The 24855-nt window shown below is 38.8% G+C and overlaps 1 protein-coding gene across 5 annotated transcripts in view; it reads right to left on the reverse strand.

The window, feature by feature from the left end:
- Window positions 1-1996: 1996 nt before the first annotated feature.
- The window catches only part of daam1a (dishevelled associated activator of morphogenesis 1a), a 130125-nt gene continuing 107266 nt past the window's right edge, over window positions 1997-24855 (reverse strand). For all 5 annotated transcript variants that reach the window (XM_052022583.1, XM_052022584.1, XM_052022561.1 and 2 more), the window contains 9 exons: window positions 24669-24753; window positions 19239-19345; window positions 18223-18311; window positions 17111-17279; window positions 15273-15380; window positions 14130-14190; window positions 7343-7474; window positions 5314-5484; window positions 1997-3058 (listed from right to left, as the gene is read on the reverse strand). In XM_052022583.1, the coding sequence (XP_051878543.1) occupies window positions 2852-3058; window positions 5314-5484; window positions 7343-7474; window positions 14130-14190; window positions 15273-15380; window positions 17111-17279; window positions 18223-18311; window positions 19239-19345; window positions 24669-24753 (1129 nt within the window). In that variant the 3' untranslated portion in view covers window positions 1997-2851. The remainder of the gene's footprint in view (window positions 3059-5313; window positions 5485-7342; window positions 7475-14129; window positions 14191-15272; window positions 15381-17110; window positions 17280-18222; window positions 18312-19238; window positions 19346-24668; window positions 24754-24855) is intronic.

Consider the following 24855-nt stretch of genomic DNA (forward strand, 5'->3'; position numbering starts at 1 on the left):
ACATCTCAAAATTAAGTAAATACTTGTTTGCAATTCTATTTTAATAGCCACACGGTTCTTAAATACTAGGCAATGCTTTATTTTAAACTGCAATGCTGAAGCAGGAAACCATTTACCATGTGGTCTCAGAGCAAGCAAAGTCAGTTCAAGAGATGTCTTAATATACTTACTTTTTAAAATGATACAGTTTGTGCCCCCATCAAGACCTGGTTCAGCTCCGTTTTGAAGGCAGACAAGAAGACCGCTCCAATTACGCCAGGGAACACCACATTCCAAGGACTCACTAGTCCTTTAAACAACCTCCACAACTTATATGGAGACACAAGAAACTGCAGATGTTGGAGTCTGGAGCAACAGACAATCTGCTGGAAGAACTCAGCAGGTTGAGCAGAGTTGCTCCAGCAGATTATTTGTTACGTTTCCTGAATAACTGAATTAAATGTAGTTAATATTTGCCTCTCTAATATGTAACATGGTTGTCTACAGGACACAGACAGAATATTGTTCACAATTCAGCTCGTCAATAAACTCCAAAATTTACTTTTAATCGCATATCACATAACCATTAATAAAAATTGATTACTAAAACTTCCTTCAAATTTTATATTAAAATTCTTCAATATATGGAAATCTGCAAGTAGGGTTTTGATGAAAGTTTCCAAATAATATTAAAATATAAAAACAACTCAAGCCACTCAAGTTTTTCCCCATAATTGATCAGGCAGCCTATAAACATCAAGCTACTGCATAAAACCAATGTGGCATGACAAAATCCTTATTCAACCTAATAAAGACTGCTTTGACATAAAACAAAACTGTGCTCATGCAGGCTCATAGCTGCACTGAAAATTCTAAGCTCCATTTAACAAAATGTTAAAAATGCTTAATTTCTTATTAATCCACAACAGAACAATAATGAATACATACAGAGCATATGGCACATGAATCCATTCTTGTGATATTAACAATCAGGGTCATAATGCATCAGCACTGAAGACCTGGGAGATTTAGTGGTAGCTCTACTTGTAACAAACTACTACTTTTTGACACAATGCAGAAAACAATTGTTCAACTACTTTATTGCATTTTACCATTAAGGATTTTACAAGTCATAAAGGTACATGGCATTTGTGACTGCTCACATTTATTTTAAATGACATCCCACTAAATTACCAAACAAATGAGATCCTTAGTGTACATTCTTGTTTACAAATATTATAACCATTTTTGGCATTGTTGAAAATATTTGTCAAATAAACCCAAGAAACAAACGAGCTTCTACCTGAACCAGCACCAGTCTAAAACATTCTTATAACAGTGGCACAATGGAACTGCTTTCACGCTTCCATTCTGGAAAGGAAAGCAAGGTGATGTATTCAAAGTCTGACAGGACACAGGGACGCATGTGCATACGCACACACACACACACACACACACACACACACACACAGATACACAGAGTCAGACCTATGCTTTTATTGTGTTCTCACTCTTTACAGGACCAATCAGAACACTTACTTCCCCTAGCCAATAGTTTAAACTGTACAGTGTCCAAACAGTTTTAAAACAAAACAGAGCCTGAATAAGAAAACTAAGAGTGAGCCCTATTCATAAACACAAACCTGTTTGCAGGCACTTTGGTTAAGGGATCAAATCACTGTACAGTGAAAAGGAAGGCTCATCAGTTGCTACCAAATTAATGCTTTACAATTTGGCTAGAAAATTTGATGTATTTGCTACAGTACTTGAATATATATATAATGTTTGAGACCACTTTCCAAATACGCCCAAATACAAATAGGCTGTAGATTTTGATTGTCCTTAATTATTCACACAGTCCATTTACAATAACCATTTTCAGACTGTAGTTGCCAGTTAAGTAGATAGACAATGAACGTCATTTAATATTCAAGTTTCAAGTACACACATTTTTATTTTTTCTTTTAGTCAAAATCCACCACTCCACACCACCCTTCCCTCCCTCCCACCCCTCCTCCACCAATATAACTGAATAGAACCACTTCAACTATATCTCGTGTCTGGTTATGGTCCTGCTGTAGAGCTGCCAGCAGCAAGAATAAAGGTTCAATATGTCATTGCCCCTTTAGAGAACCCTATCATCCCCATTAATTATGGAATGTTTTGTATAAAAGCAAAGAAGATCTGGATATCACCAAGGTAACATCTATATTTGCATTTCCATGATCATACTTGTTTTCAGTCAAGAAAATAGTTTGAGAAAATGATGTTTAAAATAAAGCATTTTCCAAATATGAATTGTTTTAAAAAATGATCAAGGGAAATCATTCAATTCCTTGGAACCAGGTCAAAAGCCACAGATGTTCGAGGGTCTTCAGCAAAACACACACTTAAACTGTTCCTTCTAAACTCCACTTATTTAAGTCAACACCGTCTTTCCAGCATGCTTTATTCACGTCAGATTCACATCCAAATAATCATCAGCTCCACACATCTCCTTATTGTATCAGCACCATCTTTAATCCATTAGGTAACAAAATGGAGAGGTTGTGATGCAATGCTTACGTAGTGAAGCATTTGTGGAAGGATATATTTTTATTACAAAATCACAGACACCTAGTTGTACTCATCAGTTGTGCAAATCCTAGGAATGCTCCAATGTTTCCTGTGCTTCAGCACCACGTAAAATAAAGTTCTCATTAACAGTGGTGCATGCAAAACCCAGCTACAAAGAGGAAAAGGAGCCTGCTGTGAAGAGCAGCAGCCACTAATAGGGCCAGTAGGCAGGATAATTGGTGAATATGATCACAACAGGATAGTAACACGCAAGCTGGCTGCTACACAGCCATAATTCTGAACTACTGATGACGGCTTAGTAGTTGAGCTTCATAGCTGGTCGTTCTCGACTCCCATCTGTCACTTGGCTGCTGACACGTTTCCGGTTGCGCTTTAGCTTGAAATCTTTATCAAAAACTTCTCCTGAACGTAGAGCTGAAACCAGGTCATCAAATTCTCCTCCCTCCTCACCACCTTCTTTTGCTTTCCTTGCTTTTCGCTCTCTTTCTCTTTGTTCTTTAAGCTAGGGTAAGAAAAAAAAAAGAACTTTTCGTGAAAGCTGCCAATTGATTCAATCTGAGGAGGCAGATCATCTTCCTTGCATTGCAGATTGTAAAATTCACAGCCAAGCCACAACTTCATTAAGCAAAAAAAAACACTGAAAGTATCATTTTGCCTCCACAAAAAAAAGAGAAGCAGAGGGACAGAGGAATATATTGCATTAAATCTTTGCCATGGAAGATATAAAACAAACAAAGCTTTTTTTTTTAAGAACCAATATCTAATCAACAACATTAATATCCAAATTGCCTAATTTGCCCATTACAAATCCCATGGTAAAACAAATTGACCCAATATACAGTTTTATAAATGTGTGTCTGGTGGCAGGAAACTAAAAAGACACAATAAAAAAAACTGGGGGAAATTAGAACACTATAAATGCTTGATAACCAAGCTGATAAATAACTCTACTAACTACTACACATTTGATGAAATACCCAATTGCTTTTATGTTCCCGGTGTTTCTCTCACATTAAGCCTATGTTGAGAGTAATCAAAGCTTATGCCAATTTTAAAACAGGAAATTTATAAATGTAACACATGAGCAAACTAAAAATAAAACAAAAAGCAACTAACGCAACATGCCAAGATATGAACAGATGTGAACAATATGACTGAGTTAATCATTTACTTCATGTAAATGATCCTCAAACCATAAAATCCACTTGTTCGACATCTGGCTTCATACTAGACCTAGAAGATTCTGTCTTCAAAAACTTACTTTGCAATAGCTTGAAAATGTCTAGTTTTAAGACAACTGGAGTTTGTTCTTTGTTAAAAATGTAGGAAGTATGATATAATTTTGAAAGTACCAGAGTTGGACTCTCCAAAGCCATCACCCACTATTTATAAGCTTCAGGAAATAGTAGCAAGTGGAAGGAGTAACATTTCTTGAAGATCTTTTACTCAAGTTGTTAATGCCCATATTAGTATAGTAATTAATAGTAATTATTTCTGTTTCACTGGTATTCCAATGGATCCCATAATTACACTGCTGCTAAGGATCTCTTATTGTAAACATCATTTATGCAATTTTTTTTTTATATATAAATAATCTGGGTACAGTCATACAGATGGAAACAGGCCCTTCGACCCAACTAGTCCATGCCAACCAAGATGACCAGCTAAGCTAGTCCAATGAATAATCCCATATTACTCCACAAAATTGGTAATGAGTATTTTACAAATGGAGTAAAGAAATAAGCACACAGGTAAGTGATCACACATTTGCTATCATGGCACTAAATGCATTATACCATTCTCCCAGAATGCTGTAATGTCCCTCTGAAATTCACTGCATTGACTCCTGCTCCTATTTATTACTGTTCTAATTTCAGAAGTAGAAGTACAGTAAGCTTCCACTTCTTTCATATGATATGAAAAGCTTCATACTTAGTGTCCAGTCTGTCAATCCAGTCAATGCCTCATGCAGTGGATTTTGTGCAAGTTATTGCAACGTCCCGTGATCTGGGGCTCATGGCTGTGGTGCATCATTGAACATCTTCAACAGAATGCACACAGCCATGGACCTCACTATCCATGGCTGTGTGCATTCCATTGAGGCCTGTCCACCATCTTCAAGGGAGGCAATGCCAGGGATTACAATTTGTTCCCTGTATTTGGATGCAATCTGCAGTTTCTTCCATCCAGGTAGCAAATTTGTGCTCACGGTACAGATGCTGACTGCTGTATCCCAGATCGGTCAGGAATTTAAGCTTCCTTGATGGTTTTGCAACATGTCCATGACTGGGAAGTCAGGGTTGCTCATGGATTTTCTTCATTTTACTGAGGATGTTGTATAGCACATCAGCTGCAATTCCAAGGCACTGATGCAACTACCTTGTGCATTTAGTGGACGAAACCAAGAATGACCATCTAGAGAGAAACTGTGCATTAGTAATCTTCAAAGGCTCCTTCAGATTGAAGTACCTATTACATCCAAACCCAATTATTTGTGAATGTACTATTTTACAGGAGACTGAAGTCTACTGCATTAATGACATTGCAAATGCAATGGGATAAAATGAAGATTATTTTGTAGGTTAGTCCTGAGAAAATACCCAGATCAGTTCAGTTTCAAAAAGGTTTGTACATGGAACTTGAAATAAAACGATAATTCCATCTACCATCTTTCAAATATTAATCTCAATGAAACCTGCTATTGATAACATGCCGGACTGGGGTCTTCTTGATCTTTTGAAATTCACACCCTCTGACCTGTGCTTCCATTTTAGCTCTTCGTTCCTCCTCCTCCTTTTTCCTCCTCATGTTCTCATTTTCCTGTTTGGCCTCTGCAAAGGCTTGGAGGAACTGATCAAAAATCCCAAAGAATTCATCAGGCTGAATTTTGCCAGTTTCTTCTCCGAAATGCTTTACAGCTTTATTGAACTAGTTCGTGGAGAAAGAGAAACAGAAATTGGTTTACAGATAAATATACAAATAACAACAGCATTAATACCAAAAGAAGTTCCCAGCAGATAAAACTGTTCAAACTGGGCTGTTCACATTTATTTTCAGTTGTACCTATGAAAAATTATGACAAAAACCACAACATTTATTTCTCATGTGGGTTCAGTTTCAAATACATAGGCTGAAATCTGAAGCACTTGTACAAGTATAGAATGCCAACCTAGAATGCATTTTTAATTCCAAAGATATCCATAGTAAATCACCTCAATTGCACAAATTGGAAATTTTGCAAAACACCAATATTAAGACATTTTTGGAACAGTAGACATATTCCATTCTCCCATAATTTGGTAACTTTTACAGGGATTTCATCGTTCCTGTCAATCTCCTGTTTTCCCCAGCTCTACTCTGATGCCAGATTCAATTATCCAAGATTTCGCTGGCCCCTATACTTTCAGGAAAAAAACTCATCACAACCCATCATCTAAATTATGGTACGACTGCATCATTCGAGAGTAGCTGGCACTGCACTAACCCTGGCTCCTGATCTAATAAAGAGAACTCACACACTCATCATTTCACATTGTGATATTCAGCAAATATACAAGAGTGTCATAAACAGAAATGCTAAGACTTGGACATCAAATAAAGCATAATCTAATTGGGGTGAGTATTTTCTGTTCCAGATTTCAACGTCATCCACCCTTCCTAGTATTATTCTGTTCCCCACTTCTATTGCTCAACTTAGTGAGAACCCAATAAAAACAGTGGTACAAAGAATAGACTGCAGTGCACAACAATTTATTTTAGATCATAAAACTGTTGTAAATATTTTATTGGTTAAAATTTTCATTTGCTAACTTCCTTTGATGTAGCTATTTTCTTCTTATCATAGTGTTTCACTATTAGTTCCATCTGTACATTACTTTTATGGGTTGAGGTAAACGTATTCATTTTATTAAGCACAGGAACCAGACAAGTAGTTAATCATTTGAATAAAGGATGTACAACCACAGAAATTCCAAAAACACCAGGTGGTCAAAAATAGAAATTAGCTCACTAATGAATATTTGGTCAGTGCTAGGCATATTTTCAGTTGGACATTACATAAAGAGTGAATATTACCCCCAAGACAAGTCAGAGAACCAAACAGGCAGATCAAAATTGAAAGGAAAGATTAAAACACGTAAGTATTTAAAACAAACATAGAGAAGAAAGTTAAATTCAACTAATTTTCTAACAAAATCTGATTTTAACAATAAGGACCAAGGAGGTGGAATTCGAACGATAAGAAGGTAATTTTTAAGTACCTCTGTTCTTTTTACATTGAACAATTCATTTACTGAATTACCATAGATCTTGGCATGAAGTATCATTTCTTTTTTCCTATGATAGACCATCCAGGAAAAGCAGTCTTAATTACATTACTACAGAAGCAGGAAATGGCAAATTATTTTATTGGTGCTGAGTCTGCTAACAAATATCTGACTCTAAAACTCGGCAACTAAAATAGCAGTGCAGTGTAGATCCATGTTGGAACATAACATGGCACCAGAGTGCAAGGAAGTATCTCTGACTCCTGCACTTTGATCTCAGATATCCTGCATAGAGAGCAGCCAACGATCGGTTGGGAAACAATGAACCTTTACCTGTAGCCTTGCCAATACAGACCATGAACAGGATGTCCACTCACACACAGAAATCTGTACTGAAGAGTGCATGGAAAGAAAGCCAGAAAAGGCACTCATGCCCAATGAAGAATGGCCATCCCTCAAAAAAAAACTCAAATACAAAGAACACAATCACAAAAACATGTAGAAATTTTGATGATATTTACCAGATCTTTAGCTTCCAACAGAAGATCCTCCACATCAGAGAAGCTAAAACTTGCAACGGCAATAAACTGACTCACTACAGAGGCAAACTTGTCACCGGACTGTGCAGGTTGTGACTTCTGGTACTCCAGCTCCTAAGAAAAAAAAAGTTATCTACAATTCTAACAACATCAAAAAGTGTTTAAATATTTTTCCTCTCCTCACAGACATAAAGTGTTTATCTCGTTGGTGGGATCATAAGAAATAAGAACAAGAGTGGGCCATTCACCCCCTCAAGCTTATTCTACCAGAGAACAAGATCATGGCTGATCTTCTGTCAACATTTTCCTGCCCTGTCCCCACTTCCCCTTGATTCTTCTAATATCCACAACTACTAATCTCTATTTTGAATAGAATCAATGACTGAACCTCCACAGCCTTAACCACCCTCCTGCATCAAGCCACTTCTGCTTATTTCAGTCCTAAATATTGTAGCCCTTATTTTGAGACCTCCCTATTCTGGACTCCTCAACTATCTGTCCTGTCAAGTCCTCAGAAAAAAAATGTACATTTCAATGAGGTCACCCCTCGTTCTTCTAATCTCCGGAGACTACAGGCTTAGCCCACTCAATCTTTCCTCATTTGAGAGATCTGCCACCACAGTCCAGTGCATCTTTGCTGCACTCTTTATAGCAAGCATATCTTTTCTTTAGTAAGCGAGACTGAAGATGGTACACAATACTCCAGTTGTGGTCTCACCTAGCCCTAGCTAATTATAATAAAACATCTTTACTCTTGTACTCAAATCCTCTTGCAAACAAGGTTAACATGTTACTTGGAGTCCTAATTGTCTGCTGCACCCGCATTTTATCTTTCAGCAATTTATGTACAAGGATATCCAGGTCTCTTTGAACATCAACATCTCCCACTATTTAATAAAACCTTGGCTGATCCTGTCCGCTGATCCCATTAGTATTCAAAAATCGATCCACCTCAGCCTAGAAAATATTCTGTCATTGAAATTTCTCATCTGTCCTAAAAGGCTGATTCCCTATTTTGGACCCTCCAACCACAGGATATAGCCTCTAGGTATCTATTCTGCTAAAATCGAACATTTTAGGGATCTTGCCATTGCTGACTAGACCAACAGTTATTACCCATCCTAAATTGTCTTAAGAAGAATATTGTATCTCAATGAGATTATATCTCATTCTTCTAAATTCCAAACCATATACCCCAATCTTAATCATAGAGCATTATCACCATCCAAAGAATCAATCCTGTAATTCTAGTTTGCATCGAGTCCAAGGGAAGTGCATCATTCTCTAGATGCAGAGACCAAAACAGACCTTACTTAAGCCTTGTGTTATCTTACAAAGAATTTTTCATGTTTGTACTGCCTTTACAATAAAAGCCAACATACCATTTGATTTCCTAATTGCTTGCTTTAACTAGTTTACTTTCTGCATCTCATGAACCAATATATTCAGATCCTTCGGTGCACCAATGTTTCCTAATTTCACATCAGCATTTAAAAAAAACACTACTTATCCTGCCTGTGCGAATAATCTCAAACATTTCTATATTATACTCCATTTTTCACCTTCTCGCTCACTCACTTAACCTATCCAGGTCCCTTTGCATCCTCCTCATAACTTTATCGCTTAGCATTGTAACACTAGCAAATTTAGATAAAAAGACAATGCCAAGGAATAAATACAGAATAGTAGTTATTGTTATTATTGATTGGGAATAGCTGTACTAATCCTTGTGGTAACCCATTAGTTACAGTTTGTCTATTTGTACACTTCATTCCCAAGACCAGTGGTGCCTTTTTTTTAAAAAAACTACAGCACAGTACAGGCACTTCTGTCCACAATATTGTGCCAACATATTATCCTGCTCTAAGATCTATCTAACCCTTCCCTCCCACATAGCTCCCCCATTTCTCTATCATTCATGTATCTATCTGAGTCTCTTAAATGTCCCTAATGTATTTACCCCCACAACCTCTGCTGGCAGTGCGTTCCACGCACCCACCACACTGTGTAAAAAAAACATACCTCTGACATCCCCCTTATACCTTCCTCTAATCACCTTGAAATTATGCCCCCTCACGTTAGCCATTTTCGCCCTGGGAAAAGGTCTCCTGCCGTCCACTCGATCTATGCCTCTTATCATCTTGTATACTTCTATCATGTCACCTCTCATCCTCCTTCTCTCCAAAGTGAAAAGCCCTAGCTCGCTCAACCTATCCTCACAAGACATGGTCTCCAATCCAGGCAGCACCCTGGTAATCTCCTCTGCGCCCTCTCCAAAGCTTCTACATCCTTCCCACAATGAGGCAACCAGAACAGAACACAATATTCTAAGTGTGGTCTAACCAGAGTTCTACAGAGCTGCAACATTACCTCACAGCTCTTGAACTCAGTACCCCAACTAATGAAGGCCAACACACCATACGCCTTCTTAACAACCCTATCGACCTGTGTGGCAACCTGGAGGGATCTATGGACATGGACCCCAAGATCCCTCTGTTCCTCCACACTGCTAAGAGTCCTGCCATTAACCTTGCCCGAAGTGTATCACTTCACACTTATCCGGGTTGAACTCCATCTGCCACTTCTTAGCCCAGCTCTGTATCCTATCAATGTCCTGTTGCAACCTACAGCAACTTTCTACACTATCCACAACACCACCAACCTTTGTATCATCAGCAAACTTACTCACCCACCCTACCACATCCTCATCTAAATCATTTATAAAAATCACAAAGAGCAGGGGTCCCAGTACAGATCCCTGCGGAACACCACTGGTCACCGACCTTCAGGCAAAATATGTTCCATCTACCACCACCCCGTCTTCTATGGGTGAGCCAATTCTGAATCCACACAGCCAAGTTTCCCAAGATCCCATGCCTCCTGACTTTCTGAATAAGCCTTCCATGAGGAACCTTATCAAACGCCTTACTAAAATCCATATACACCACATCCACAGTTCTACCTTCATCAATGTGCTTTGTCACATCCTCAAAGAATTCAAATCAGGGTTGTGAGGCAGGACCTGCCCCTCTCAAAGCCATGCTGACTGTCCCTAATCAGCCTATGCTTCTCTAAATGCCCATAAATCCTGTCTCTGAGAATCTTCTCCAGGAATTTGCCCACCACTGAAGTAAGAATCACTGGTCTGTAATTCCCAGGGTTATCCCTACTCCCTTTCTTAAACAAAAGAACAACATTTGCCATCCTCCAATCATCTGGCACTACACCTGTGGCCAGTGAGGACACAAAGATCGTCGCCAAAGCCGCAGCAATCTCTTCTCTCGCTTCCCATAATAACCTTGGATATATCCCATCCCACCCCAGTGATTTATCTACCCTAATGTTTTTCAGTAGTTCCAGCACATCCTCTTTCCTCACGTCCACATGCCCTAGCATGTCAGCCTGTCGTATGTCACCCTCTCAAACGTCAAGGTCTCTCTCTCTGGTGAATACTGAAGCAAAGTATTCATTAAGGACCTCCCCTATCTCTTCTGACTCCAGGCACATTTCCTCTTTTATCCCTGATCAGTCCTACCCTCACTCTGGTCATCCTATTCTTCACATACGTGTAGAATGCCTTGGGGTTTTCCATGATCCTACTCACAAAGGACTTCTCATGCCCCCTTCTAGCTCTCCTAAAACTATTCTTAAGCTCCCTCCTGGCTACCTTGTAACTCTCCAGATCCCTGTCTGATCCATGCTTTCTAAACCTCAGGCAAGCTTCTTTCTTCCTCTCGACAAGATATTCTACATCTCGTGTCAACCACGATTCCTTCATTCTGCCATCCTTACCCTGCCTCAAGGGGACAAACCTATCCAGAGCACTATGAAAGTACTCCCTAAACAACCTCCACATTTCCGCTGTACACTTCCCCAAGAACATCTGCTCCCAATTTACGCTCCCGTGTTCCTACCTAATAGCATCATAATTCCCTCTCCCCTAATTAAATACTTTTCCATATCGTCTGCTCCTATTCCTCTCCAAGGCTATGGTGAAGGTCAAGGAGTTATGGTCACTGTCTCCAAAATGCTCTCCCACCTGAAACCTGATCAGGCTCATTGCCTAGTACCAGGTGCTCTCCTCTAGTCAGCCTGTCAACATACTGTGTCAGGAATCCTTCCTGTACACACCGAACAAACTCTGTCCTATCTATTCCCTTTACACTAAGGAGGTGCTAATCAATATTAGGGAAGTTGAAATCACCCATGACAACAACCCTGTTATTTTTGCACCTCCCTGAAATCTGCCTCCCGATCTGCTCCTCAGAGTCTCTGCTGCTATTGGGGGGGTCTATAGAATACTCCCAATAGAGTGAGTGATTGCTCCCTTCCTGTTTCTGACTCAGTGGACGATCCCTCCAGGACATCCTCCCTTTCTACAGTTGTGACACTGTCCCTGATCAGCAAAGCCACTCCCCCACCTCTTTTACCTCCGTCCCTGTCCTTTTTGAAGCAGCTAAACCCCGGCCTTATTTTATGCAAGTGATTAAAACTCATTCAATATTGATACCAAGGGGGGCATAAGGGGGCAGAAAGACAAGGATGCATGGAGTTGGAGGTAATGTATTAGCATGGATAGAGGATTGGTTAACTAATAGAAGGCAGAGAGTTGGAATAAATGGGTGTTTCTCTGGTTGGCAGTGGAGAGCGGGGTGCCGCAGGGGTCGGTGCTAGGACCACAACTGTTCATGATATACATTAACGATTTGGAAGAGGGGACCGAGTGTAGTGTATCTAAGTTTGCTGATGATACTAAACTGAGTGGAAAAGCAAATTGTGCAGAGGATGCAGAGAGGCTGCAGAGAGATATAGATAGGTTAAGTGAGTGGGCAAGGGTCTGACAGATGGAGTACAATGTTGGTAAATGTGAGGTCATCCACTTTGGAAGGAAAAAATAGAAGATCAGATTATATAAATGGTGAAAGATTGCAGCATGCTGTTGTGCAGATGGACTTGGGAGTGCATGTGTGTGAATCGCAGAAGGTTGGTTTGCAGGTGCAACAGGTTATCAAGGCGGTGAATGGAACGTTGGCCTTCATTGCTAGAGGGATTGAATTTAAGAGCAGGGAGCTCATGCTGCAACTGTACAGGGTACTGGTGAGGCCGCACCTGGAGTACTGCATGCAGTTCTGGTGTCTTGACTGGAGGAAAAATATACTGGCTTTGGAGGTTCACCAAGTTGATTCCAGAGATGAGGGGGATAGCTTATGAGGAGAGATTGAGTCGCCTGGGGCTGTACTTGCTGGAATTCAGAAGAATGACAGGGGATCTTATAGAAATACACAAAATTATGAAAGGGATAGATAAGATAGAGGCAAGAAGGTTGTTTCCACTGGTAGGTGAGACTAGAACTAGGGGACATAGCCTCAAGATTCGAGGGAATAAGTTTAGGACAGAAATGAGGAGAAACTGCTTTTCCCAGAGAGAGTAGCGAATCTGTGGAATTGTCTGCCAAGGCAAGCAGTGGAGGCTACCTCATTAAAGATATTTAAAGACACAATTAGATAGATGTTTGCATAGTAGGGGAATTAAGGGTTATGGGGAAAAGGCAGGTAGATGGATCTAAGTCCACGACCAGATCAGCCATTATCTTATTTTGGGGGGTGGGGGTAGGAAGAGAGAGACGGGGGTGGGGGGGGGGGTGCAGAGCGAGAGAGAGGGGGGCAGAGCGAGAGAGCATTCCAACTTGTATTCTCTAAGATTTTCACGTTTCTTTCCTGTGTGACCTCACCACCCTGGCCCACAGCTGCTGCTGAAATCATCACCTTACAAATACAGCAGCTTTACAAAAACAGTGAGAATGGTATGTAACTACTTTTAAAAGCTGAGTAGTAGCAGCACAAGATGTTTCCCCTTCCTGAGTTCCTTTGTGCTTTCCTCCCAGTTTTCAAAGTGCAAAAGATGCCAAACAAACGGAAGGAGTTCATGATCCCGTCACAGCTCTTTCAAAAGCAATCCTTTTTCAATATTCTGCACTCACTACAATTGTATGGGCACGTAGTCCTATATGTCAGTACAATTAACATTGTGCTCACTTCAATAAATTGAATAATACTTCTTTTGTTTTAAAATACCGCTGATTGCATTCCAAATCCAAGCAATGAATGGGAACCAAGAAAGTGCTAAGTACAGGTTCCTAAGTTTTTGTGTGTCTCTCTGAACATAAAGATCTCAATTAATTAACCAACTGTAATGTAACTTATTTTTCAGAAATAGATTTTCAACTTGTTTTTGGATTACAATTCAAAATATTCTACAAGGTACTTCATAGCTGAGACAAAGATAACCCTGTATTAAAACATACTGAAGAGTTGTCATTGTGTGCCTTATTTCCCTCTTTTTAAATGCCTGTAACAATAGAATTATACAGAAAAGCTAAATGAAAACAAAGTCTCTAGCAAATTGAAGGCGGTTAATATGTTTCCTGTAAGTGAAATGCTGATCTCATATAATGTTGGTCGGCTTCAGGTGTTAGCACAGCATTGCACTGTTCGAGAAATGGCTTGTACAAATATACAAAAACTGGACTAACTTTAAAAGTCTTATTAGAAAGATATATCTAACAGAAAAATCAGGCTGATCCAGTGTAAGTTCAAGTGCACAATATGGAAAGGAAAGGGCACTTGCAGTGGAGGAAGGAAGCACGTCTAATGTGAAGGGAAATGGGTTAATACTAATGAATGTTAAGACTTCCCACCCTGGCTTCCTTTAAATATATAATAATAAAGAAAACAATCTAACAAAGAAACATGGTACTGGGAATACTTACACACTCCACAGCCTTCAGACCACTTCTCAGGCTACTGAATTCCTTTTCCAACTCAATCAAACTGCAAAACAAAACCACACCACATGTCACTGTCAAAGGCACACAATAAAGAGAATAACTTTTCAATTGTGAATACCAAATTGAATTTTAAACTCTTTTTTTTAAATAATCCCACTTCTTCAAGCCTTTTGTCAACATTCTGAAACATCAGGGTGAGGAAGACAACTTCTTTATCAGCACCGTGTCAAAAAAATGTATGGTTAACTTGTAATTTTAAGATCTATTTCCTAAAATGATTATTTTTAACTAGCTGGTCAATACCAAGATGATCAACCAGTCTGCAAATGAGTGGATATTGGCTCTGAAATAGTTAAGAACTCCTAATGCTTCAAGTCAGTGATTTGAGATGAAATTTATTTCAGCCTTTATGAAGTTAGGGAAAGATAAATGATCCAAGACGCACACATTCTTCACCCCATAACAACTCCACTCTTCCCCACCTGTGTTTTCAGAGCTCTTGGGGACTCTCGTGTAATAAATCCCTTTTTATTTAAGGTCAATGTCACATGTCAATGCCTGGTCTGCACCAACTCTCAAAAGGTTGACACCATCCAGGATATAGCTGTCCGCTTGATGAATTGATCATCCACTAAAATAAGCATTTAGTGTCTCTACAACTAGTGCAGTATAGATAAAGTGTGCACCATCCACAGGCTACAATGCAGCAAGTCATTAAGTTTCCTCGCCAGCACCTCCCAAATCAGTTCATCCAGAATGACAAGGGTAGCGGGTGCACAAAAAAAGCCTTCACTTCTAAGTCACTTATGATCTTAATGTGGATATTTTTCATCATTCCTTTATTGTAGCTAGGGCAAAATTAGCTACCCAACCACAGTGTGAGGGGTACCTTCACCACACCAATTATAACTCCATTAACAGCCTATTATGTTAAGGGTTAACAGTGAAGAGAATTGCAGAATCCCACTCAGCACCTACTGTATAATTCACTCTTGCACCATGAGACAAAGAAACAGAAAGAAATGGTGCAATCTTCATTGAGTTTGGTTAATTATATAATCTCGCAAAGAAATATTAAGCAAGGCTGTCTTTACACCGAGTACTTGCCAAGTATTGAAAACTTACTTTACTTTGGCTGCCTCAGGAACACTCTGTAAATCATCATGGATGTTCACCACTTTTGGATATTTCTTCTCCAAAATTGTAATCAAATAGTGCAAAAGAGTAATATTCCTTGAACAAAAATTAAAGTATTAATTGTTTTTAGTCAAAAGTACAAGCAATAAAAATCTACAGTGCAAAGTGAAATAATACAGTTCTGACAAAGGGTCTTCAACCTGAAGCTGCCTGATCTGCTGAGTGTTTCCAGCCTTTTCTGTTTTCATCTATGGAGTCAAAATGGGCAATATATTTGCCTAACTCTTACCCAATCAGCACTGAAGATGTAAAACAAACAGTAAACACAACCACACTCCTTCCCGTGATCAGTTCCTATTGTCCGAGTGTTCAAAATTTAACTTTATTTAAAATTTCCCTCCAACCATGCCAAAGATACAATATGTATCTGGTGAGTAAGCAGATGAAGACAGAGTTTTTGGGATGTTTTTTGGAAAGGGTTAGGGAGAGAATAAGATAAGCATACAACTTATTTCAGTGAAATTAGTATACGTCTGTTGAAGTTTTGGGCATGGACTAATAAATCTGCATTAGGAAACACAGAGGTGCAACTTTTCATAACAATTTAAAAGCAGGAGTTATAAAAGGCATAGATAAGTTAACGGATGAAATGATGTCCAGAAATAAACATCATCAAAAGCTCATGCACAAGTAGAAAAATTCAACAGTGATGAAATATGTTTTGAAACCTTAGTCAGACTCCATTTGGATTGTTTTGGACACTGATGTTAAGGACAAATAAGGTTAGCGTAACATTATTACAGCGCCAGCGACCCAGGTTCAATTCTGGCCACTGTCTGTAAGGAGTTTGTACGTTCTCCCCGTGTCTGCGTGGGTGTCCTCCGGGTGTTCCGGTTTCCTCCCACATTCCAAAGACGTATGGGTTAGGAAGTTGTGGGCGTGATATGTCGGCGCCGCAAGTGTGGCGACACTTGCGGGCTGCCCCCAGAACACTCTACGCAAAAGATCTATTTCACTGTGTGTTTTGATGTACATATGACTAATAAAGAAATCTATTTATTGCCTTGTAGTGGGTACAAGAGACTTCCCAGAATCGTACCAGTGCTTAAAGAGTGTATTTTGAGGTTGTTGCATAATCTTGGTTTGTATTTTGAGTTTTAGATTGTCTTATGATCTAATTGAGATATTTAAAGTGATAGGATCAATACAAAATTTATATGTTTTGGTTGAGTTCAAAACAAGGGGTGGGGTTAATTTTATTTTTAAAAGAAAAGGAGCCAAGCCTTGTAGGAATAAAATCTACAAACATTTTATTCTCCCACACAGTAGTCAATAACTGAACTCCTGCCTCTACGGGGTGGCTAGGTTGGGTCTAATGCATTTTTCAAGGCTGAGATCAATAGATTGTTATTAGGCAAGAGAATCATTATGAGGCAAAGGCAGGTAAACAAAGAACAGATCAGCCATAATCTAACAGAGTGGTAGAACAGTGACTGAAAACCAACTCCAATTCCCAAGATAAATGTTTTCACAAAAATGTTACTTCACATATTAAAGGTATATTTCCACAATATTCACAAGGCTAAGAGAGGCTATTTTACTGATTTCTGAGACTCATGTGGACACCCCTGCTCCAAGTTTTGAAAATAAAGATTAGCCACTGCTACATTCTTCTTCAGTTTCCATTGTAGTCTCTACAGTCAATAAGCATAAGAAAAATCTTTGATTGCAATTTAGTTAGGGGGAGAGGGAGCAAACCTAGCCTTAAAATTGACAAAGTAGCAACAAAATTTTATTTCAAAAACACAAGGTTGACAATGTCTTACTTCTCAATACTAGACTTGGTGTCTGCAATCTTGTTCAGACTAGAGAGTTTGAAACCATAAGCATTGCCTCTTTGTCCCTTGTTCATGTAATTGCCAAAAGCTAAAACCACCTCCAACAGCTGCTTCAGATTTTTGCTTTGCAAAACCTCCTTGGAGCTCAAACGAATAGCTGGAAGATGAAGAACAAATCACATTGGGGAAACTAGCTCAGATACACAAAATCTTAGCTGAGGTACCATGCATTAAAATGAATTAAGAGCTTGGCAACTTAAAGAACAAAACAAAACTGAAACCAGATCCTGGTGTCAGGTTGTTTAACGCCTCTTCAAATAAATAAAGCAGTGCAATGTTTTACTCTTAGTAGTTTTCCAACATAAAAATGGAAATTTTATGTAGGTTCTTCCCATTAAAAATTTCAGCAAAGTAATTTTGCAAAATGATGGAGCAATCTTTCCCAGCTACCTTTTTTAATCCATTCAACAGGCTTCATAATAAACAATGAATATGATCTATTCTGTTCCATTTTCTTTAATACATTTCAAATAAAAAATTCATTTGTGAGTATTTAAGCATTCTAGACACTCTATGCATGTCAAAACCTTTGAATAAAATCAGCTCAGATAACTTTATTCAAATTTGACTACCTGTCTTGTAACTTGCTTTAAAACTACACTATAAAAATATACCCGTGTCACATAAGTAGAAAATGTATTTTTGTGCTGGATAACACTTCGCCAATATTTCTTAAGTAGGAGATAAGTAGAAATAACGTATCCAGACTTTAAATCAGGCAAGGTAGAGTTTATGGTTAAAATCACAATTGAACATTGATCCGTGACCTGTATTTTACACACACTAATGAAAAACATTCAAGGTAGTGGTTGAACAATTAGTACCTGAATGGGACTGACTTTAATTTTAGCCACTGCAAATGAAAAAAAAGGCTATACTATCAATCTATTGGGGTGTAATATGTTAATAGCATACAGCTAAACAAAGCGTAAAATGGCAGAATAGAAGTCACATGCAACACTAAAGTGGCCAACTGCTTTCAATTGAAGCAGACGTTATGAATACGATCAGGGCTAAAAGTCTGATGAGAAAAGTTGTACCTTCAACTTTAGGTTTAACTTCTGCCACTCTTTCGGCAAATTTCTTCTTGAAATACAGGGACTGTAGTCTCTGCTGATAGTGAGGAATTCTAATAAAAATAAAGTCACACTGTGTAAACTTGAATCCACAGCACTTGTCTGCAATTTTGTTAAAATAAAATTCCTAGTACATTTAAGCATTCAATTTGAATCATTCCAATATAGTTGTGCATTTCCTTTCCAATGATGACATTTTGACATCTTGGACCTCAACATAGCTTCATCTCTGCAAATAATTTCTAAAACAACTTATTATTTTTCAGTTACTTGAGATTTTGTGGATGAAATTAAACATGTGGGCAGAAGGTACGTCGACCATCCACCCCACCCATAATGTACTCTGCACAGTTTCCCCTTCTGTTGACCTGAATGGAAAGGAAAATTGGGACAGGGTGTATAAAGTGGTTGATCTGTTACTGCCCTTACTGCAAACCTACTGACGTTTCACATCACCACTGCAATTATCTTGGATTAATTAAACCCATTTGTTAACTGTTTTTAAACCACTGGTGGTATTCAAAGCATAGATCAAGTTATGACACAGAAACCCATCAAAAAGTCTTACAGTCAATAAAAATGTTCAAGTTGTTGAGATTCCAAGTATGGAAAATCATGCATGTCTGAAATTATAATTTGATATCAAAAGCCAAAATGAGGATGAAAAAATCCTTTGTGTATTTAAAATGTTTAAGGAAGTTTTGGTTTGTATAAAGAAAACAATTGTTTTAACACATCAAGTCTTTGGTCAGTTTTTTCAGCTGGCACATCTCCAAAACAAGTCAACAGGTTCCATGAAACTGCCTGCCAGTTCACTTCCCTTTTTGCATAATTCAATCCTGATGGAAACACCCTACCCAAGGAATTTCCAAACAAAAACATGTGCCTTGATAGCATGTGGTACAACATGTGTAACACAAAAGGGCTGCGACGCCAAAATGTTTTGCTCAGGGGTGCTCTCAGTGTTTTGATGAACTTACCTGCTCATTTCGTACAGGAACCTGTCTGCTTTGGCCATACGTTCTATTTCATGTTTGTGCTCTTCCAGTATATCAATATCACTCTTTTCAGGAACAAATTTCAGCAGCTGAAAGGAAAATCAGGCATTATTTCTGTAGAACATATAACACAATTTATCTGTTAACCTATTAGTACTCATGCAACTAACCTGGAAAGTGCGCAAGTCAGTTATTGTAAGTGAGGTTTTGTTTTTATTTCCAAATTGAATACATTTCTGATCAAAACAAGAAGCTGAATAAGTAGGTAGACCATTCCAGCAACATAGTGTATGTACAAAGCTGTGCGTGAATGACCAATAAACAAGTAATTAGCCCTTTCATTTTCCATCTCTACGTGGGGCCCAAGCCCTTTCTGGAACCATTCCAAAACTGTAATATTGATTATCTACTGCATGGTGTAATTCACTGTGCTGACATGCTTTTCAGACACTTTCATTTTTGAAATCTTGCAACTGACTGGGGTGCAAGGTTATACAAGGTTAATTTATTAAACTTTCCTTCATCTCAATAAAAATTCTAACCTCCTCTCCAATAACTACAGGGAATTTTAAGAATAATTAATCTGGACAGAATGTGTTGGGGATGGTGGGCTAAACTCAAATATGTGCAGGGCTCAGGCAAAGTGCTAATCTATCTTGCTTTTTATGGTGCCCTAAAAGGTTGAGGCCATATTGTTTTCTTTGCAATGACCCTGTTCAGGTTTTTTGGCAATATGCAACAGGAGTCAAGCTGGCCTGTTGTAGGATTGGTTGTGAACGAGAGATTTTTGGGCCCCATATCTAAGGAAGGACGTGCTAACCCTGGAGAAGGTCCATAGGAGATTCACAAGAACGATGCCAGGAATGAAAGGTTTAACATATCAGGAGTGTTTGACGTCTCTGGGCCTATACACGATCGAGTTCAGAATGAGGGGAGATCTCATTGAAAGCTACCAGACACTGAAAGGTCTAAATAGAGTGAATGTGGAGACAATGTTTCCATTAGTAGGAGAGACTAGGATCCAAGGGCACAGCCTCAACATAAAGGGATGTCCCTTTAAAACTGAGATGAGGAGGAATTTCTTCAACCAGAAGTTGGTCTGCGGAAATCATTGCCGTAGTGGGCTGTGGAGGCCAAATCACTGGGTGTGCTTAAGGTAGAGATTGATAGGTTCTTGATTAGTAAGAGGGTTAAGGGTTACAGGGAGAAGGCAGGAGAATGGGCTTGAAAAGAAAATCAGCCAGGATTGAATGGCGGAGCAAATTTGATGGGCTGAATGGCCTGATTATGCTCCTCTCTCTCGTCTAGAGATGTTAACACTTTTTCTGCTCAATTCTTTGTTGAAGATCAAATTCCCACTTGAACCATGTTAAGAATTTGAAGTCTCACAGAGCAAAAATGCCAGCTTTCTCCCCCAGAACTCTCTCAGCTATTCTCAGTTGAAATGTTAATTGGATTGCCACAGAATTCTCAGCTCATATATGCAACCATGTGAGAAAGAACTGTAACAAGAATAATACTTCATGGGTTTCTAAACACTTTGCAATCATTCCTGGTACAGGTCCTCCCCAGCTTACAAATGCCCGACTTCCATAAAGCTCGTACGTACATACGAGTGTTTGGGAGACCGGCGGTGTGGATTTGCTGACTGCCGGGGGGCTGCAGGCATCTTGTGCCGCGTGGGAATTCAGCTTGTACTCGCAATTCTGACTTGCGAACTGTCCAGGTTACGAACAGTTCACAGGGTCGGAACCCTCCCGTAACCTCAGAAGGACCTGTATATAGATAATGGTGAGAATAAAGTCAGGCTCAGCTATGAAGCTTTTCATGGTCATATACTCCAGGTTATTCAATGCCTAAATTCATTTCAGTATCTATCAAACCAAACCTTACCAAATTCTTCAAGTTGTGCTGTGAAGAGTTTTTTTTGGATGAAGTTTGCTCATTTCCAATGAATCAGCTGAGGTTCTAACAACAACCAAGTACGGCATAATACTTGCTTACATCTACATTTATGTATTCTGCTAATCTCAGCATTTAAATAGGTTGGTGTTAGGCTAATTGTCTGAGCATCATGGATTCTATTTAACTGAAAATGTATATAAAGAAGCACCAATTTAAAAATCTGTGTAAATTGACAAAATCCAATAAAGGTATTATTTCAAAAGTCATTCTCCCTCAAAGTCAGGCCCTTTCCACTTGTTATTTTTCAATGGACACTTCAATAATTTATCCTGGATTTAAGAACCTGATGGTCTAAGGCATCAATAGGTTTCAAGTGTCACATGTACATTTTAACAAGAGAACTTTCTACCTGAAGTCGTTGCAAAGCTGTCTTTTTCCTCAGGACTTGGACATCTTGGCTGAGGTAACTAGCAACAGTCAGTAGTAACTTGTGCTTTTGAACGTCTTCCCTTCATCTTAAGGAACAAGCACCCTTGATCTGGACTACATTACAAAGCTCCCAATCATGCAATCTTGAAAGAAGAACTCTTTTATTCTGTTCACATTTTAAACTGTAACCAGCTGTGTCTACTCTGTTCACTAATGGCAGTCAGATGTGGCAGCATGAAGCCAAATTGATGAAAGAAGTGATTAAGGTGCAAGGAGATTCCTATAAAATAACGAGCCAGCTTCTGTCACCCTAAGCCTGAACAGAAAAGCTGTCTGGACTTTCAAATTGTAAGCCACATGTAATTCATAAGATACAAAAAGAATTGCAAAACATGAAAATTCATGAGAAAAGTCCAGTGTTTAAGATAAAAAATAAATTTACTATAAAGTTTTTTTATTACTAACCTGCTGCCAAACATGTAAACAATATTCAAGTGACTATTCATGAACATCTAAATAAACTTCTAACACATTTCAAACTACATGATTTGATGATGGTGCTCACTGCAGACATTAGCTTGAACAAAACAACAATACAAGAAAAAAAAGCAAAGACAAACACAAAAATCGTTCTTTCTCCAACGTAAACAGAATATTAACTCCAGATTCTTTCTGGGTTTTTCCAGTAACTTCACTACAAGGCTTTCTTGATCTTTTAATTTTAGAAAATGGTACTGGCTTTCAGCTTAGTTTTAATCTCAGTATTGTCAAAGTTTCAGTATAGTTGCTTTCAATATATTTTAGTCATTGCTGTTCACTTTAAAAATAAAGCAGCATTACAGAAAAATAATGGTACCAAGATGCATTTTAGATGAAAAAAACAGGAACATTTAAAACCGTTGGAATTCAGGGTTAAATACCTGAATGGATGCACAACCTGTCTGTTCAAATTAAAACTCTAAACTATGCACGCTCGCCAAACTGACCAATTTTCATTATTGTATGCAATGGAGCATTTCCCTGAAATGAACTTGCTGATATGCAACACACTACCTAGCATTTCCTTCCCAGGAAAACCCAGCTGGTGTGACAGACTTGGCCATTATTATGCACTTCCTGATCTTTAGTTAATTACAGAAACTTTGGAGTGGGTCAATTACAGGAACTTTGGTCACAAGGCACTTGGCACAAAACATGTTGGAGGATAAAAATTAATTTAATATTGGAGAGAAGGAGTTAGCAACAACACCTCATCTTACATCTCACTTTTCCAATCAGTCATTACAACACCCTCTTGCAAGAATATCCTGCTGTCCAACACAGCGTTTCATGCCAAGTGACAAATGCAATGACTGGCAGGCACAATCACACAGGGTAGCAAACCAGAACCCAGGACACATTTATTTTCTCCTAAGGAAAGTTCATTCACAATCCAAATGAGAATTTATGGGCTGTAAATGGATGAACAGTGAAGTAGAAAAATAATTTCCTTAAAAAGTAAGCTATCAAACAATAAAACAAACTATAAATATATTTATGAGTATAGATCCAGCCTACTTAATCACTCCTCATAAGACAAGCCCTTTATCTCAGGAATCAACTGAATGTATCTCATCTGAGGTGCCTCCAATGCAAATACATCCCTCGTTAAGAGCAAAGCCAAAACTGTTCACAGTACTCCAGGTGCAGTGTCACCAAAGCATTGTACTACTTTTACTACTGTTGTACCCCATTCTCCTTGTAATAAAGTGTACACGCAAAAAAAATTGTATCTTAACCTCCAATCATTGTACTCTTGCAACCCCTATAAAAATTGGGGCATTGAGACTCCTATTCTCTCTCACTTTTCTTTCCAAAATGCAACACTTGGCAGCTCTAGAACATAATAGTCATGGGTCTGTCCATTTCTTCACCTTTGCAGAAAGTACATTCCTGACCCCACCAAAATTTTTAATCAGTTATCATACACCTATGCTTCCTCTTCCAAGGGAATAAAAAACCTTCATACTCACTCTATCTGGACCTCAAAATTTATATGCATTGATTAAATCAGCCTCCTTTTTCAAAGAGCACAACCCAGCCAATCTTTCCACATAACTTCTCTAAACCTAAATTCTTCTTGTCTGTATTCTCTCTAGTGCCATCACATATTACTTGTAATAGGGAGATCATGACTGTCCACAGTATTCCAGCAGTTGCCAGCGTTGTGTACAATTTCAGCATGACTTCCATACTCTTAAGTTCTAGACCTTGGCCAATAAAGTATTTGTATACCTCCTAACCTACCATATCTACCTTCAGTTATCTGCAGACATGAACTTGCAGGTCCGCACTGTTTCCCTCAACCCTAGTACCCCATCATTTATTGTGCATTCCCTTACCTGGTTTGCCCTCCTCCAATGCATTATTTCACCTCTCCAGACTGAATTTCATTTACCAATATTGTGTATCTGCTGATACCTTCCTGCAGTTTGCAGCTTGCTTCATTGCTATAATCACCTGGTTGATTTCCATGTTATCTGCAAACTTATTCATATCCACTAAAACTTAGCAAGTAAGAGCAAGAGGTAAGTGGAGAGCACTCCATTACACAACTGACTTGTACTTTGTAGGTAATAGAATGGGGGCTTAAGAAGCAGGAGGCAAGACACTCATCACAGAATACCCAACTTCTGACCTGCTCTGTCACCATAGCACTTATTTGACTGGTCCAGTTAAATAAGGCAGTTGACAAGAATAAGTAATGTCATTTAAAGGAGACGGGGTTAGACATTCTAGATGGTAAGTTAAACCATATATTTAAAAAACATAAATCGAATTTCTAGACAAGGCTTTAATGACCTCACTGACAAAGCACAAAGTAGAGACACATACGTCCATCAGGGAAGGTCATTTCTTGTCACTAGCCCACACAAACTAGGATATTATTGCAGCTGATATGCTATAAGCCAGACACTTTCCAAAAACTACTGTGGAACCTGTACTATTTTCCACTTATCTACCAACCGCACCCTCCCCACCCCACCACAAACACACACATCATTAATATAGGAAGCCTGTAACAACCAATGACATTACCTGTTCAAGCATGTCCTTAGGCAAATCCTCCTGCTCATCCATTGTTAAAATAGCCCGTTTTATCTCCTCATTGGATAGCTTTAACCTAAACAGATGACAGACATGTACTTTAACACAGTGTAATGTTCCAACTGATACAAATTTACAGTTCCAGCTAACTGTTAGTAAACACAAATAATTGCACGCT

Source organism: Pristis pectinata, chromosome 1 (genome assembly GCF_009764475.1).
Source record: "Pristis pectinata isolate sPriPec2 chromosome 1, sPriPec2.1.pri, whole genome shotgun sequence".
Taxonomy (NCBI): domain Eukaryota; kingdom Metazoa; phylum Chordata; class Chondrichthyes; order Rhinopristiformes; family Pristidae; genus Pristis; species Pristis pectinata.